Here is a 15,484-nt window from a genome sequence, read left to right as displayed (position 1 = left end):
CAGCTGCTGATGGTCCACAGCATCTCATGGATGCCCAGTTTTGAATTGCTCTATTTGTTCTGAATCTATCCGATTGAACACAGGGGCCAGGAATTTTAGGGAGGCAGGGTTTCCTTCTCGCCACCCGAAGAGTCGGTGGGGAACACACCCCTGCCAACACTGTCTGCCCCGCAGCAATTTCACACTCCAACGAGCGTTAATTAGCTGGAGGTGGGACTGCCGCCCCTCACTCGGAAGCCCCGCCTTGGGGAACTGAGCCGACAAAGCCCAAGCCCTCAAGTTCCAGGAAGAGATAAGTTTTGGGGGTCTCAGGGCGGGAGGGTAGGTAAGGCGGGCTGGGGGGCGGGGTGTGATGGTGGACAGTGGACAATTGGGGTGTCGGGGGAGAGACCGTGATTGGCGGGGGGGGTTAGGGTGAGAAGGTCCTGCGGTTACCAGACCTTAAGGCCCCTTCACTTAAGTTAAAAGGTGGCTGCTGATAGAGACATTCCCCCCGCCCCCTTCCCACCCCAAGGCTTCAACCCGATTATTTTCAGGCTTCCCCCATACCCAGGGTCTCCTCCCGCCAGCCTGAAAATTGAGTTTGGGTGGCAAACGGCCCTTAAATGGTCAATAATTCTTTATTTAAGGGCCTCAATTAGGGCAAGAGCAAAAATTGCAGAGAGGTCAGGGCGGGCAGGGACCCAGCGGGAAGCCCATCCGAGGAATTTTATGCTCATCTTCCACCTACAAACCCGGCGGCAGGGAAGCGCAAAATTCAAGCCAGGATTACGTAGGATACACAGCACAAAAACAGACTATTCAGCCCAGCCTGTTCATGCTGACATTTATGCTCCATTGAACCACCTCCCATATTTTCTCATCTAAATCTACCGTCATAATGTCTATTCCCTTCTCCCTCATGTGCTTGCCTAGCTTTCCCTTAAATGTATCAAACTATTCTCTTCCACCACTCCTTGTGATATCGGGTCCCATATTCTTACTGCTACAACTGCTACTGGGTAAAGAATTATACAATGCTAGTGCCACGCAACACAATGGAGGGTGTCCTCAGTATAAAGACTGAACTTTGTCTCCACAAGGGCTGTGCAGAGGTCACTCCTACCAATACTGCCATGAATAGAAGCATCTGCAACAGATATAGTGAGGACAAAGTCAAGAAGGATTTTCCCTTACCAACTGCTGCAGGCCCACTCTGGCAGATACCTCCTTCAGGGCTCAGCCAGCTGGATCAGTAGTGATGCTACAGAGCCACCCTGAGTGATGGCTATTGAAGTCCTTGACCTAGAGAACATTCTGTACCCTTGCTACCCTCAATGCTTCTTCGAAGTGATGTTCAAAATGGAGGAATACTGATTCACCTGCTGAGGGAGAGCAGTAGGTGGTAGTCAGAATTTCCATGCCCGTGCTGATGCCCTGAGACTTCATGGAGCCCAGAGTCATTCTTTAGTGCTCCCTGATCCACTTCCTCCTAACTGTATACCACTGTGCCATCTCTGGTGGCTCTGACCAGCTGATGGGACAAGACATACCAAGAGATGGTGATGGAGGAGTCTAGGACATTGGCTGTAAAGTAGGATTGATGAGTATGACTACGTCAAGCTGTTGTTTGACTGATCTGTGGAACAGCTTGCACCATTTTGGCGCAAATTCCCAGGTATTAGTGAGGAATTTTGCAGAATCAACTGGGCAGGTTGTGCTACATCCATGCACTCTAAATCCATTTTAGACAGCCTTGCATTTTCCTCCAATCTGATTCCTCCCATTCCCAAACTATTCTTGACCCTAGTGGTATTTTTCTCCCTCAGTCCTCTGTGCACCTTGTTTCTCCTCTCTAACATTTCATCCTGGTACCCATCTCCCTGCCAAATTAGTTTAAGTTATCCCACAGCACAAGCTAACCTGCCCATGAGGACATTGGTCCCAGCTCTATTGAATGGGTGGGTTGTCTTATGAGGAAAGGTTGGACAGACTAGGCTTGTATCCACTAGAGTTTAGAAGCATAAGAGATGACTTGATTGAAACATATAAATTCCTGAGGGGGTACTTAACAGGGTTTTTTTTTATTCATTGGATGTGGGCATCACTGGCCAACATTTATTGTCCATCTCTAATTGCCCTTGTTCAAAGGGCAAAGAGTCAACCACATTGCTGTGGGTCTGGAGTCTCATGTAGGCCAGACCAGGTAAAGACGGCAGATTTCCAGATGGCAGATTAGTGAACCAGATGGGTTTTTACAAAATCGACAATGGTTTCATGGTCATCATTAGACTTTTAATTTCAGAATTTTTTTTTATTGACTTCAAATTCCACCATCTGACCTGGGTTTCTGGATTACTAGTCCAGTGATAATACCACTACACCATCGCCTCCCCGGGTGGATGTGGAAAGGATGTTTCTTCTTGTGGGAGAACCTAGAACTAGGAGTCATTGTTTAAAAATGGGGTCATCCATTTAATACAGAGATGAGAAAAAACTTTTTCTCTGAGGATTAAGAGACTTTGGAATTCTCTTCCTCAAAATGTGGTTCAGACAGAGTCTTTGAATATCTTTAAGACAGAGGTAGATGGATTCTCAATAAGTAAGTAAAGGTTATTGCGGAGTAGGCAGGAATGTGAAGTTGAGGTTAAAATTAGGTCAGCCATGATCTTATTGAATGGCAAAATTGGCTCGAGGGGCCAAGTGGCCTACTCCTGCTCCTCATTTGTATGCTCATAAGTACAACCTGCCCATTTTGAGCATGCTCCTCCTGCCCCACAACTGGCCTTAATGCCCAGGAATTTGAAGTTCTCCCTCCTACACCATTTCTCCAAACACACGTCAAATGGTCTTATCCTATTATTCCTAAACTCACTAGCATGGGACTGGGAGTAATTCAGAGATTTTCCACTTTGAGGCCCCGCTCTTCAATTTCCTCCCAAACTCCTGAAACTCATGACTGCAGGACTTCAAACCTTTTCCATCCTATGTCATTGGTTTCCAAATGGACCACGACTTCTGGCTTTCTCATTCCCCCAACCCCTCTCAAATTCCCCAGAATGTTCTGGACCCTCTCCATGATCTCCTTTAGCTATACTTACAGCAATCTGCTCTTAATTCCAATAGCACAATGGATATATTTTTACACCATACCTCAAATAGTTAACACAATTTGTGTCCAACTGTTAACTTCGAAGAAATTTAACTAAAATTACTTCAAATGGTACAGTTTAAATTTTATAGAATAAAACCGACAGTTTAAAAGAAATTTAAAACCCAAGAACTTGAAGATTTTGGGTACATCTTTAAAGGTTTTTAAAAAACATTTTTAGGCTATGCACTAGATGTTGGACATTATTGGATCACAAGGAGTGCAAGACTCAATTCAGAGGCAACAATATTGCAAATGTTAAAACAATCATCAAATGCAAATAATGAATTAAATCTGTAGGATACATTGTACCATTTATTCAAGATCTACAATTTTTATGTCACTTTAAAATAATTTAACTGTCATGTTATTGTTGGTTTTTCCTGCAAAATTAAGTTGATTTTTTTTCTCTATTCAAGTAATCTATAATATTGGTCAGTATTTTGCTAGGTTAATAATGCTGGGACTGTCAGTGCTCACCACTATTACTGGGTAAAACTGATGGCAAATTCTGGCGTCCACACATGCAGTTAAACTTCTATTATTTATTAATTGTGCTTCTATTTTTCATAATGTTAAACATAGAAAAAAGCAAACTGCTGTCAGAGGTAACCTGCTCCTCTGCAGAGTATGCTGTTGCAGTGTTTGCAGATGGAATCTGCACAGAAATTGCTGTTGAGGGGTGAACTTGAACTAATTATCAACTGTTATTACAGTAAAGACTGATGAAAACCTTAAGCTTTATTCAATCAGGTATAACTGTGTTCTTAATGACATAGTAAGTCATGATTACTGCTGAGCAACTTCTCTGGCCCTGAAAAATTAATTTTACAATCATGGTATTGCATTCCGTCAGAAGAAAATTAATCTTACAGATTTTAACAAACATGTTTTTCAAATTAAGGTACTCCTTTAACCCCTGGGCATGTCCCAATTTTTATTTTGACATATTCCTTTTTTCACTTCCTGCTTTGCCACCTGTGAGGATTCTTCAATTGATTAGTTAATCAGCCTGGTTTCTGCTCGTGTTGTTCACAGATGGCAAACTATTGTTTGAAAAGTCTAAACTTTTGAGTCTGTTAAAATTTTGCAGGCAGATTTACAGGTGAATGCCAAGTACCATTCCTTCATTGCTGACTGCAAAATCTGATCCATTACAATGTTTGTTCTTTCCAATTTTTATGCAACATATATATGTAATGGGCAATTTTCACCCAACTCATCTAGTGGGAAACTGGTGGGATCGGCTGCAATGCTGGTTTTACTCTCAATTGAAATCCATGGATAGTAATAGTGGGCAGGCTGAAAATCCAGCGTTTCACCTGATCTGGTCAGTTTCCCACCAGGCATGCTCAGTTAAAATTGTCCCTGTAAAATCAAAAATGCCAGAAATTGGGAGAAAGGGCAGCTAGAGCAAAGAACAAAATATTATATGGTTTCGAATGTGCTTGTAACTTATTCAGAGCACTATTAGTGAGCTGTAGGTAGATGCAGACCTCTGGCTGGTAGTCCCCAAATTCAGCTTGAAGAGCTAATGAAGCAAGCAGCAAGGCTGTTTCATCATTGCAGTGCAACCTCTCTTCCAATATATCCCTCCGCAACTGCAAATAGTACTGATGCCTGGTCAGCGTATGCCTTCATTAAAAATGAAGAGAAGTGCAAATAAGTGATAAATCATCTTGAAACAAGAAACAATAATTGATTCCTCCCATTTCGTATAAGAAACTAATTTGGACTGTCTTAATTTCAATTTCTAACAGTGCACAAAGCTGCTATAATTTTGAATAAAGTAGCACATAATTGTAAATAAGAATGCATGCCATATATATATATATATATATATTAGAACACCACCCTTTCATTTCAGTCAGACTCCACCTCAGACATATGGAATGAAAGTCTTCCATTTCTGCTGAATAAAAGGGTCCTAACTGAAATTTATTTCGTCATTCTTAACCCATATTCTAATGAATTATATTTCATAGAGCGAAGCAACTCAAAATTCAGCACTAAATTAGTAATCTCTGCTGGGAGACCACAAGGAATGATGGCTAGATCTATTGAAAAAAATTAATCTATGCTTTCCTTAAGGAAAATTTTAATCTGCACCCAAACCTGCTACATCTAATCCGAAAATGCATAAGGTGGAATGGTGTTTAATTCTCCCGCACTATACTTTGATGAGGACAAACATTCGGCAAATTAATTAAAAAAAACTTTTACTGATACCAAATAGGTTTTACTTTGGGGGTGGGTTGGGTGAGGAAGAGAGAGTAGGGTTGGACTGCTCTTATAATTGTGGATTAAGTTACGGTGTCACCAAATAAACCCCTGCAGCTTCAGTTATTTAGAAGATTGCATGACCTACAACTCTCTTAGTATTCCAATGATTTAAGTGAACAGCAGGGGGTGCAAGGAACTGAGTTTCAGTAACAGAATGTGACATGGAAAAGCTGTAAATGTGGCCTCCTAATTTGGGAATGGGGAAACAAAGAAGTTACCTTGTGCTTATTGAAGTTCCTTCATCTTAGAAGGTGCATTATTTTTAAAATGACATTAATTCAGATCACTACATCAACAAATACATTGTGAATTGGGAAAGAAGCTATTAGTAGTAAATCAAGTAAAAATATCAGCTCCTAATGAACAAAAACAGTGGTGATGTATAACTATGATAAAATATTATGCATTTTAATGTCAAAATGCAAGGTTTTATATTTTCTTCCCAAAATGAAGGATTAATAGTTACACTTCATATGCTGGACTTAAATTGGGGTGGAGGGGGAGGATGAGGAAATGATTCTAAACCTGACCACTTTTTTCAACTGACAAAATATGGAATGATGCAGCAAACGAGGCCATCAGACTCACCGTGCCTGCATTGGCTCTTTGAATAAGATTTCCAATTAGTCCAATTGCTCGTTCTTTCCCCATAACCTTCCAAATCGTTCCCCCTTCAAGTATTTATTCAATTCCCTTATAAAGGTTATTCTTGAATCTGCTTCCATCAGTGTTCATGCAGCACTTTCCAGATTTTAACAATATGCTGCGTAATTTCCTTTCCTCATGTCGCCTATGGTTCATTTGCCAATTGCTTTAAATCTGTGTCTTCTGCTTACCAAACCGTTTGCCATCAGAAATAGTTTCTCATTTACTTTATATTATGAATCATCTTTAATTTAGTTAATCTAGGCAGTTTCTTTATCTTATAGACTAGAATTTTCATGGACACAGAAGAGTACTTACTGGATTAAGCCAACATCTTCTACAAAAAATTTTATTCGGAGAAAAAGGATGAAATTTACTGTAATTCTGTTCTTTTTCTTAGCCTCTTTCCATCCCTCTGGAGCCACTTTGGACAATTTACAGTCAGGAGCAACAAAAAAAAATTCATTTTCTACAAAACAAAACATTTTTGATGTCAAGTTTACATGTTTATAAATAGTTTTATATATTTTTATATAACACACTTGATATGTTTGTAATTATTTTTAAAAACAATTATACATTTATATTGCAACTTGAATGTGGATAAGGCACTTCACAGAGGTATAATTAGCTGTAAACGGATTATAATACAAAGGGCAAAACATTAGAAGGGTTGGCCAAAAGTTTGATCAAACAGGTGAGTTTTCAGGAGGGCCTTAAAGGAGGAGATTGAGGTGGACAGGGGGAGGAGTTTAGGAAGGGAATTCTAGAGCATGGAGCCCAGACGACTGAGGCCATGGCCAGCAACAGTGATGCAAAGGAGAGATGGGGATAGGTGGTGCATAAAAGGCCAGAATTAGAGGAACAGAAGGCTCACAGAGCAATGGAGTTGCATGGCTGGAGAAGGCTACAGAAAGAGGGGCAAGGCCATAAGGTGAAAATTTTACATCTGAGGTGCTGGGGTCTGTGAGTTAACATGGGTCAACAAGGACAGGAGTGAAATGAGTGGAAATTGTTGCAGGATAGGATGTGAGCAGCAAAAATTTTGATGTGCTGAAATTTATGGAGGATGGCGGATAGGAGGCTGGCCAGGAGAGCATTAGAACAGTCAAGTCTGGAGATAACAAAGGCATGGTTGAGAGTTACAGCAGAATATGGGCAGAGGTGAGACTAGAGACCAATGATTTACATGAAGTCGGCAATCTTTGTGATAGAGAGTACCAGGGGTTGGCAGACCAGCAAGTTTTGAAACAGTCTAGTTCAGCCCGAGACAATTACCAAGGAGGGGAATGGAATTTGTGCTGACAGCACAGACTATGGCTCCGGTCTTCCAAATGGAGGAAATTGCAAGATGGTCAGCATACATCTGAAAGCTGACCTCAAGTCAGCAGATGGTGTCACTAAAGAGCAGTATTTAGATGGAGAAGGGACCACGTCCAGCTCCATGGAATGGGAAGATGAAGGATAGTAAGAGAAGACATTGCTGCAGATGTTTTAACTACAATTAAATAAGAAAGAGTGGAATAAAGCAAGGAAAATCTCAAACAGCTGGACAAAGGAGGAAAGGCATTGGAGGAGGACCACAGAGCTTGAGCAGGAATAACACACCAAAACCACAGGAGATGTAATTTGTGACTGTGGTTAAGGCTGCTTCAGTGCTGTGGCAGGGATGGAATCATAACTGGAAAGATTCAAAGATTTCAGAAATTATCCTTTGCCCCTCCCCCAGGATGCTAACCTATAATAATTCCATATTTTTACAAGTAAAAAGCAACTATGTTTTGATGCAATCATAGACATTTAAGTTTACAGCACAACCTAAAGAAACCTTAAATCTTTGCCTTGTGTTTGAAGATGTGTTACAAAATGCTCTACAGTCCTAAAAGACCTATGAGCAGAAGTGGAGTGACTATGTGGGACATTGAGAGATTTCCCAGAGCATCAGTAAATTATTCCTGAGTTGTGGCATTAGTGGCCTCTTCCCTCCCCACCTTCCCATTTTCCTTAAGAATCTTCCGCAACCATTTGAGGGTTTGTTCCTCACCACCCAACTCCAAGAAAGGCAACAGAAAAATCCAATGTAAGCCCTACACTAAAATTAGTTAAGAATATTCTAATTACAAGGGAGGGAAAAGTTTAATGACATGAACCCTGGGTAAGATTTTAACTATGAAGAAAATGACTGATCCCAATCAGAGTCAGCTCTTTGAGAGATACAAGAACCAGCTCTTGGTTTCTTTCAAGAACTTTTAATAACCTCACAAACCTGATTGGTGCCTGTAACAAGTCATGTTTTCTACCAATGTATTTTTTATTAACTCATTGACACCACATAGGTGAGCCCCTACTCACTTTGATCTTGAAGCTTAACCGTAAACACTTAGTACATGGGATATAAAATGCTGCTGGCACCAAAATGTTTCCTTTTGTTGTGAACTTGCTGTTCGAGAAAAACAAGAATTTCACTACCTGTCGCGTCATTTTAGAAATCAGCCACGCTGGCAATTTTTGCAACCAGCTATTAAACAAGCTTTCTCAAAACAGAATTAGTTACAGAAGGCGGCAATGTGAAGCACTGGAAAGTCCAATACAGTATTAAAAGTCTGGAACCAATGTACGAGTTAATCAAACAAACCATTCAGGCAACCCTTTGAATTATTCATAAAGAAGTTGAGATTAACTACTTTACAAAGAGAAATAAGCCATCCTTTTTTCTCAGCAAAAAAACAGAATACACTCTTTGTACAAATTACTGTTAAGTATGAGCTTACAGAGTTTAATTCATTTGCAGCAATATAAACCATACAGAATCATAGTTGCCAGTCTTGTAATATTCATATCCATGGTTCCACTTTGATCTAAAAGTGGCTCCTTTTTGCTCATTTGCAGCATTGCCTGCATGAGATTATAGGGCAAATATACTATTCATGAAAGTAATCCCACAAGGTTATGAGGTATGATCTATCAAATTAAATTAATGGACAACCGAGATGAATAGTTAACAAGAAGCGTATTGTAATACAATTTTCAACAACTTTATAATCAAAATATTAACATTCCTCATTTCATAGAGGTACCATGATAGTAAACTACATCTCATCTCTGAACACAAATGCTGCTGTCAGGCAAAGCTGTAAGTTCCATTCAGAGTGCTGAGTTTAAAATTGTTATTTAAAAAGTAAGTAAAAATCGGAAAAATCAAAGACAAAATGTCAAGACATAGAGGAATAAATTTGCGAGGAAATTGCACAGAGTTACAAGAATTATACAGTATTATAATTGGGAATTTTAATTAACCTAAGAGAGGCTGGGATAGTAATAGTGTAAAAGGCAGAGAGGGGCAAGAGTTTCTGGAGTGAGTTCAGGAGCATTTTCTATATGGCTGAGATCCTTCCTGCCCCAGTGCAGTGGTGGATGCAGCAAACCAGCCTAAAGTCCATTGACTTCGGTGAAGCCAGAAGATCCCGCCAGCGGGAGGAGCCAGAAAATCCCGTCCTATCAGTATGCTTGCAGCCTAATGAGGAAGGGGGCTTTGCTGGATCTGGTTCTGGGGAATGAGATAGATCAAGTGACAGTAGGGGAATATTTAGGGGGCTGTGATCATAATACCATAAGATCTAGATTGGCTATGGAAAAGGACAGGGAACAATCTAGAATAAAAATAATTAATTAGGGCAGGGCCAACTTCAATTGGATGAGAACAGGTCTGTCCCATGTAAGCTGGAATCAAAGATTGGCAGACAAAACTGTAATGGACCAATGGGCTGCCTTTAAAAAGGAGATGCTTTAGGTACAGTCAAAGTATGTTCCCATGAAGGGGAGAGGCAGGGCAGCAAATCCAGAGCTCCCTGGACGATGGAAGCGATAGTGAGTAAGATGGAGCAGAAAAAGGGTGCATATAACAGATGTCAGGTGGATAATACAATTGAGAACCAGGAAGGCTATAGAAGATTCTGAATAGTAGTGAAAAAAATAAAAGAAACAACAAGAGAGTACGAGAAGAGGATGGCAACTAACATGAAAGGGAATCCAAAAGTCTTCTATAGGCATATAAATGGTACAAGAGTGGCAAAAGAAGGAACGGGGTTGATTAAGGGGGTATACAGATAGAAGCAGAGGGCATGACTGAGGTACTAAATGAGTACTTTGTATTTGTCTTTACCAAGGAAGAAGATGCTGTCCAAGTCAAAGTGGAAGAGGAGGTAGTTGAGACACAGGATGGGCTAAAAACTAATAAAGAGCTATTAAATAGGGTGGCTGTACTTTAAGTTGATTAACCACAAGGACCAAATGAAATGCATCCAAGGATACTGAGGGAAGTAAGGGCGGAAACTACAGAAGCACTGGCCATAATCTTTCAATCCTCCTTAGGTACAGACACTAAGGAATTGCAAATATTACAACCCTTGTTCAAAGTGTGTAAGGGTAAACCCAGCAAGTACAGGCTAGTCAGTTTAAACTCAGTAGTGGGAATGCTTTTAGAAAAGATAATTCAGGACAAAATTAACAATCATTTGAACAAATTTGGATCAAATAAGGGAATCCAGCATGGATTTGTTAAGGGCAAATCATGTTTAACTTAACTTGGTTGCGTTTTTTGATGAGGTAACTGAAAGGGAAATGACTTGGATGTGGTGTACATGGACTTCCAAAAGACATTTGATAATGTGGATAAAGTGCCATAAACAGGCTTGTCAGCAAGTTAGAGCTCATGGAATAAAAGGACAATAGCAGCATGGATACAAAATTAACGGAATGACAGGAAACAGAGAGTAGTGGTGAACAGTTGTTTTTAGACTGGAGGAGTGTATGTAGTAGGGTTCCCCAGGGGTCGGTGTTAGGAACCCTGCTTTTTTATGTATATTAATAGCCTTAATTTTGGTATAACAGGGCACAATTTCAAAATTTGTGGATGACACAATACTTGAAGTCAAAACAAAAATTACTGTAAATACTCAAGCAGGTCAGGCATCTGAGGAGTTAACATTTCAGGTCAAGATGGCCTTTCATCAGGACCATCATTATCATCAGATTCTGATGAAAGGTCAACTCAGCTTGAAAAGTTAACTCTGTTTCTCTCCACAAATGCTGCCTGATCTGTTGAGCGTTTTGCTTTTGTGACAAGACTTGAAGTACTGTGAACTGTGAGATGGATAGTGATAAATTTTAAGGGGACATAGGCTAGTGGAATGGGCGGACAAGTGGCAGATGAAATTTAATGCCAAGAAGAGTGAAATGTATAGAGTACCATTCTAAAGGAGTTACAAGAGTAGAGGGACCTAGAGGTATATGTGTCATTGAAGGTGGCAGGGAAGGTTGATGAAAGCGCTTAATAAAGCACATAGGATACTGGACTTTATAAATAGGGGCATGGGGTACAAAAGAAAGGAGGTTATAATAACCCGGTATAAAACACTCGTTCAGCCTCAATTGGAGTATTGTGCCCAGTTCTGGGCACCGCACTTTAGGAACGATCTGAAGGTATTAGAAAAGGTGCTGGATTCAGGGAATGTTTCCAGAGATGCAGAACCTCACTTACGTGGGTAGATTAGACAAGCTGAGTTTATTCTCCTTGGAGAAGAGATAATTAAAAGGAAATTTGATGGAAATGTTCAAAATCATGATGTGTCTGGACAGAGCAGACTGGGAGAAGCTGTTCCCATTGACAGTAGGATTGAGAACCAGAGGGCACCGATGTTGGGTAGTTGGCAAAGAAGCAATGGCGATATGAGGAAAAGATTTTTTATGTAGAGCATGGTTAGGATCTGGAATATGCTGCATGAGAGTGTGGTGAAGGTTTACAAAAAGGGAATTGGATAATTACCTGAAGAAAAAAAATTGCAGGATTACAGGGGAAAGGCAGAGCAGGACTAGGCAAACTATTCCTGCAAAAATCCAGCACAGACACAATGGGTCAAATAGCCTCCTTCTGTGTTGTAACCATTGTATGATTTTCCATCGTAAAAATTTACCTTTATTTTCAAGGCATTGGCTTACGCTGGCGGAAAACTGAACATATCTCAACATCTTGCTGGTACAGAAAATGTACAAATACTTGTTATCAAAAGAACTGCCACCCCAATACTCAAACCTCAGCACTCTGCTATGAATATCAAACACACAAAACCAATAATTACAAACTGCAACTTTTAACATCTATCCATCTACCTTTCAAATAGGCCAAGGAAAAAAAGTGATGTTCCACCAGGCCAATGTGAGCAACCACCATATCAAACACATCCTTGCACGTTGACTTGGTGTCACAGGTCAATTCCAAGCACTGTCCACTTAACAACATGATGTTCACTTTTCGACGAATGTCCTCCCCCTTTCCATTCTTAGTCTGTAATCATACATTAATGAACATCATAAGTTGATTAATGTGCTGTCCATTTGCCTGGCTACAAGCAAATGTGTTTTTAACTTAATAGAACTTCAATTATTGTTACATTAAAAAAAAACCCTAAACAGCTGTGAAAGTTTTAAAATATAGTCAGCTAGGTATCAAAAAAAGCAGTGTGCATACCCAATTTACATGCTTGTGCAAACAGCACAAAGTGAGTCAAGGTTCTTACAAAATGAACACCTGCACAATGCAGCAGCCCATTTTTCTGCAAATCAAGTTAATTTGTTAAAATAAATTTCTTTAAAAAAAAGCTTTAGGTGTGCTTGGTCCAAGATCATAACATAGTCTGTAAGTGTCACCTAATAACACCAATTGAAACCCCTTCAATCCATTTATTGCTAACTAGGAGCAGGCTTATAGGGGCTTAGTCAAATTTCTCCTGTTTTTGTGGACAGGACAAATGTGGGCAATTTTCCACACTGTCAGGCAGTTGCCAGTGTTGTACTTGTATAGCAGGCATGCCTAGATCTTCAGCCGAGATGCTGTTGGAGACCATTGCCTTTAGCTCAGCTATTAACCAACTTAACCCAAATTAAATACCCATTATTTTAGTTCTTTCAATGTCTGCTTCTCCTTCACATGTTACTTCTTGCTGATGGTTCACTTTCAAGTTAAGAATCACTCTATCCAAAAAAAAAAATATATAACCGAGAAAAAGCAAAGGGGAGCAGACACATGGGAACACCACCACCTGGAAGTTCCCCATCCAAACCACTCACCATCCTGACTTGGAAATATATCACCTTCACTGTCACTGGGTCAAAATCCTGGAACTCCCTCCCTAACAGCATTGTGAGTTTACCTACACCACATGGGCTGCAGTGGTTCATGAAGGCAGCTTACTACCACCTTCTCAAAAGCAATTAGGGATGGGCAATAAGTGCTTGCCTAGCCAGTGACGCCCACATCCCATGAAAGAATTAAAAAAACAGCAGCAGCCATAACACGATCTTTGCAGCTTGCTGACATATCTGAAATATTGATAGAACATTGAACTACCCTGCCCCCACAGAATGAATGAATTGGGCGTTGCTTGCCTGAGGATTTCTTAGGCAGACAAGAGTTCACTCCTATCCCCTGCTCTTCTAATACCTCCAACCCTTCATTCATCTCTTTCGCTCCCTCTTACCTCTCCCCACCTTCCTACTCCATCTATTCTTTCCTTTCTGTCTTCTCCCTCGTCTCCCCCACTCCATCCTCTATCAGCTTCCCTGCCTGATCTACTGTATCCATCCTCCAGTTTCTAAATTTGCTGAACAATAATACTGGCCCTGATCTTCACTCCCTACATGCAACACTATGGGATATTGACCAGGTTTTTTTTTCATGAATTAAATTTTGAACAAATTCAGCTGATTAGCGAGTAATGGATATTTTTTCCATTAATCTTACCAGGATTGATGTAGGAAGATCCAGTGCAACAGAAGGTTCACTGATCATTTTAACAAACTCAGGTCCAAAGAAATTCTGCGGGGGAAAAATAAAGAATGTTTCAATTATTGCTGTACAATTAAGAATAAAAAAAATAAGATCAACCTGCAGTAACTAAATGTGCTCATCCCAAATTTAAATCATCTCTCATTCCCTATGAATGGCCATCCTAGTGTGGGGAAACTGCTTCATTTCCAACAATTTACAGTGCAAAATGTGTTAAAATGATTTAACCATGTCTCGTTTCTGGAGGAACAACCGAATGCTGCTGGGCTAGAAACCCAGATGAAATTTCAAATCCCAACAGGGCCAGTTGTGAAAATAAATTCAATTAATCTGGTAATTTGAGGGCTGGCACCAGAAACCAAAAAAAAAGAAAAATCAGCAAAGCAACCAGGTTGTAATAAAAACTGATTTGTGTGACTCCAGCACCACACCATGTGGTTGATTCTTAATATTTGTCTGAAATAACGCAACAGGCTACTTATTTGCAAAAATAAACAATACTCAAGAAGATCCATTACGACCTTTTCAATGAAACTAGGGATTGGGCAATAAATGCAGTCTTGCCAGTGACAGCTACATTCTGAGAATAAAGCAAAAGTCATTGTTGAGAAATAGCACATTTATCAACCATTTATATCTATCAAGGTTGAGCAGACCCAGATTAGAGATAACGCAGGAGGATAAAATGCTCCCAAAACTATATTTTATCTAACCTTAGAAAAACAACCTGAAATACAACAGTGTGACATTTGTATTCTTTATGCCAGCTAACCTTCTGGAGCCTCAAGTAAATTGTCAATTTAATACCTAAAGTTTAATGGAGTTTTAATGTGGTGAGCCCACACCAACCAAGAGCTGGATGGAGAGAGTCCAGTGAATATCTTCATCCACTGGTTTGCAAAGGATAAAACCTGGGTTCCAGAAGTAGAACAACAGGTTATTTAATCTTAACTGGTCCCCAACCTGCACTAAACCAGGATGGAAAAAGATCAGTCAGGAGCTCAACACATTGAGAAATACAGGTACAAAACACTGCTTTACTCTAAGGCTGACTGCTCCCTGCTTAAAACCAAGCGATGCTCTTACCTTCAATTTTCTTTGTGTCAGTGATGTTTCCAATGCTACATCTTTCAAAGGATCCCTGGTGATGTCTAACATGGATGCTCTGACCATGTCAGCTTGATGAAATCCTGATTGGAACTGCTTTTGATTTAGCCTGCTTTGGAGCTGCTTTAGCTCTTCCTCCTGACGTTTCAACATTAACTCTTGGCTCAATACATTATCGTCTGCTGGAACCTCATACAGACTGCAGAATTTAAAAAGGTGCAATTTAGGGGGTTTTATGAATGCCTTAGTTGATCAGTCGCTCTTTTTTTTCTTCAATTACAAATTAAAAATTTCTCTCTCTTCTTCCACTAGATTTTTTTCTCCCCTCTTTGGCCTCTTTTGTGCAGTGGACCATTTGCCAACTGTCTGGCAAGTTGGCAATACTGCCCTATAAACAAGTCATGTATGAGCAACAGCACAGGATGACTCACTAACTTGTTTCCTCCCTCTCTTTTTGATCAGGACAACCACTGGTG

General features: G+C 40.2%; 1 protein-coding gene across 2 annotated transcripts in view; it reads right to left on the bottom strand.

Annotated features, from left to right (window-relative positions):
- The window catches only part of ptpn13 (protein tyrosine phosphatase non-receptor type 13), a 280,945-nt gene that overhangs the window by 158,517 nt on the left and 106,944 nt on the right, over nucleotides 1-15,484 (bottom strand). For both annotated transcript variants that reach the window (XM_078543989.1, XM_078543998.1), the window contains exons 10-14: nucleotides 14,988-15,207; nucleotides 13,857-13,931; nucleotides 12,227-12,401; nucleotides 6,377-6,527; nucleotides 4,627-4,765 (exon numbers count right to left, since the gene is read on the bottom strand). In XM_078543989.1, coding sequence (XP_078400115.1) covers nucleotides 4,627-4,765; nucleotides 6,377-6,527; nucleotides 12,227-12,401; nucleotides 13,857-13,931; nucleotides 14,988-15,207 — 760 coding nt within the window. The remainder of the gene's footprint in view (nucleotides 1-4,626; nucleotides 4,766-6,376; nucleotides 6,528-12,226; nucleotides 12,402-13,856; nucleotides 13,932-14,987; nucleotides 15,208-15,484) is intronic.

Source organism: Cetorhinus maximus, chromosome 1 (assembly GCF_964194155.1).
Source record: "Cetorhinus maximus chromosome 1, sCetMax3.hap1.1, whole genome shotgun sequence".
In the NCBI taxonomy this organism is placed as follows: domain Eukaryota; kingdom Metazoa; phylum Chordata; class Chondrichthyes; order Lamniformes; family Cetorhinidae; genus Cetorhinus; species Cetorhinus maximus.
The sequence above is the reverse complement of the archived record's forward strand: the minus strand, read 5'-3'. Positions and strand labels throughout refer to the sequence as shown.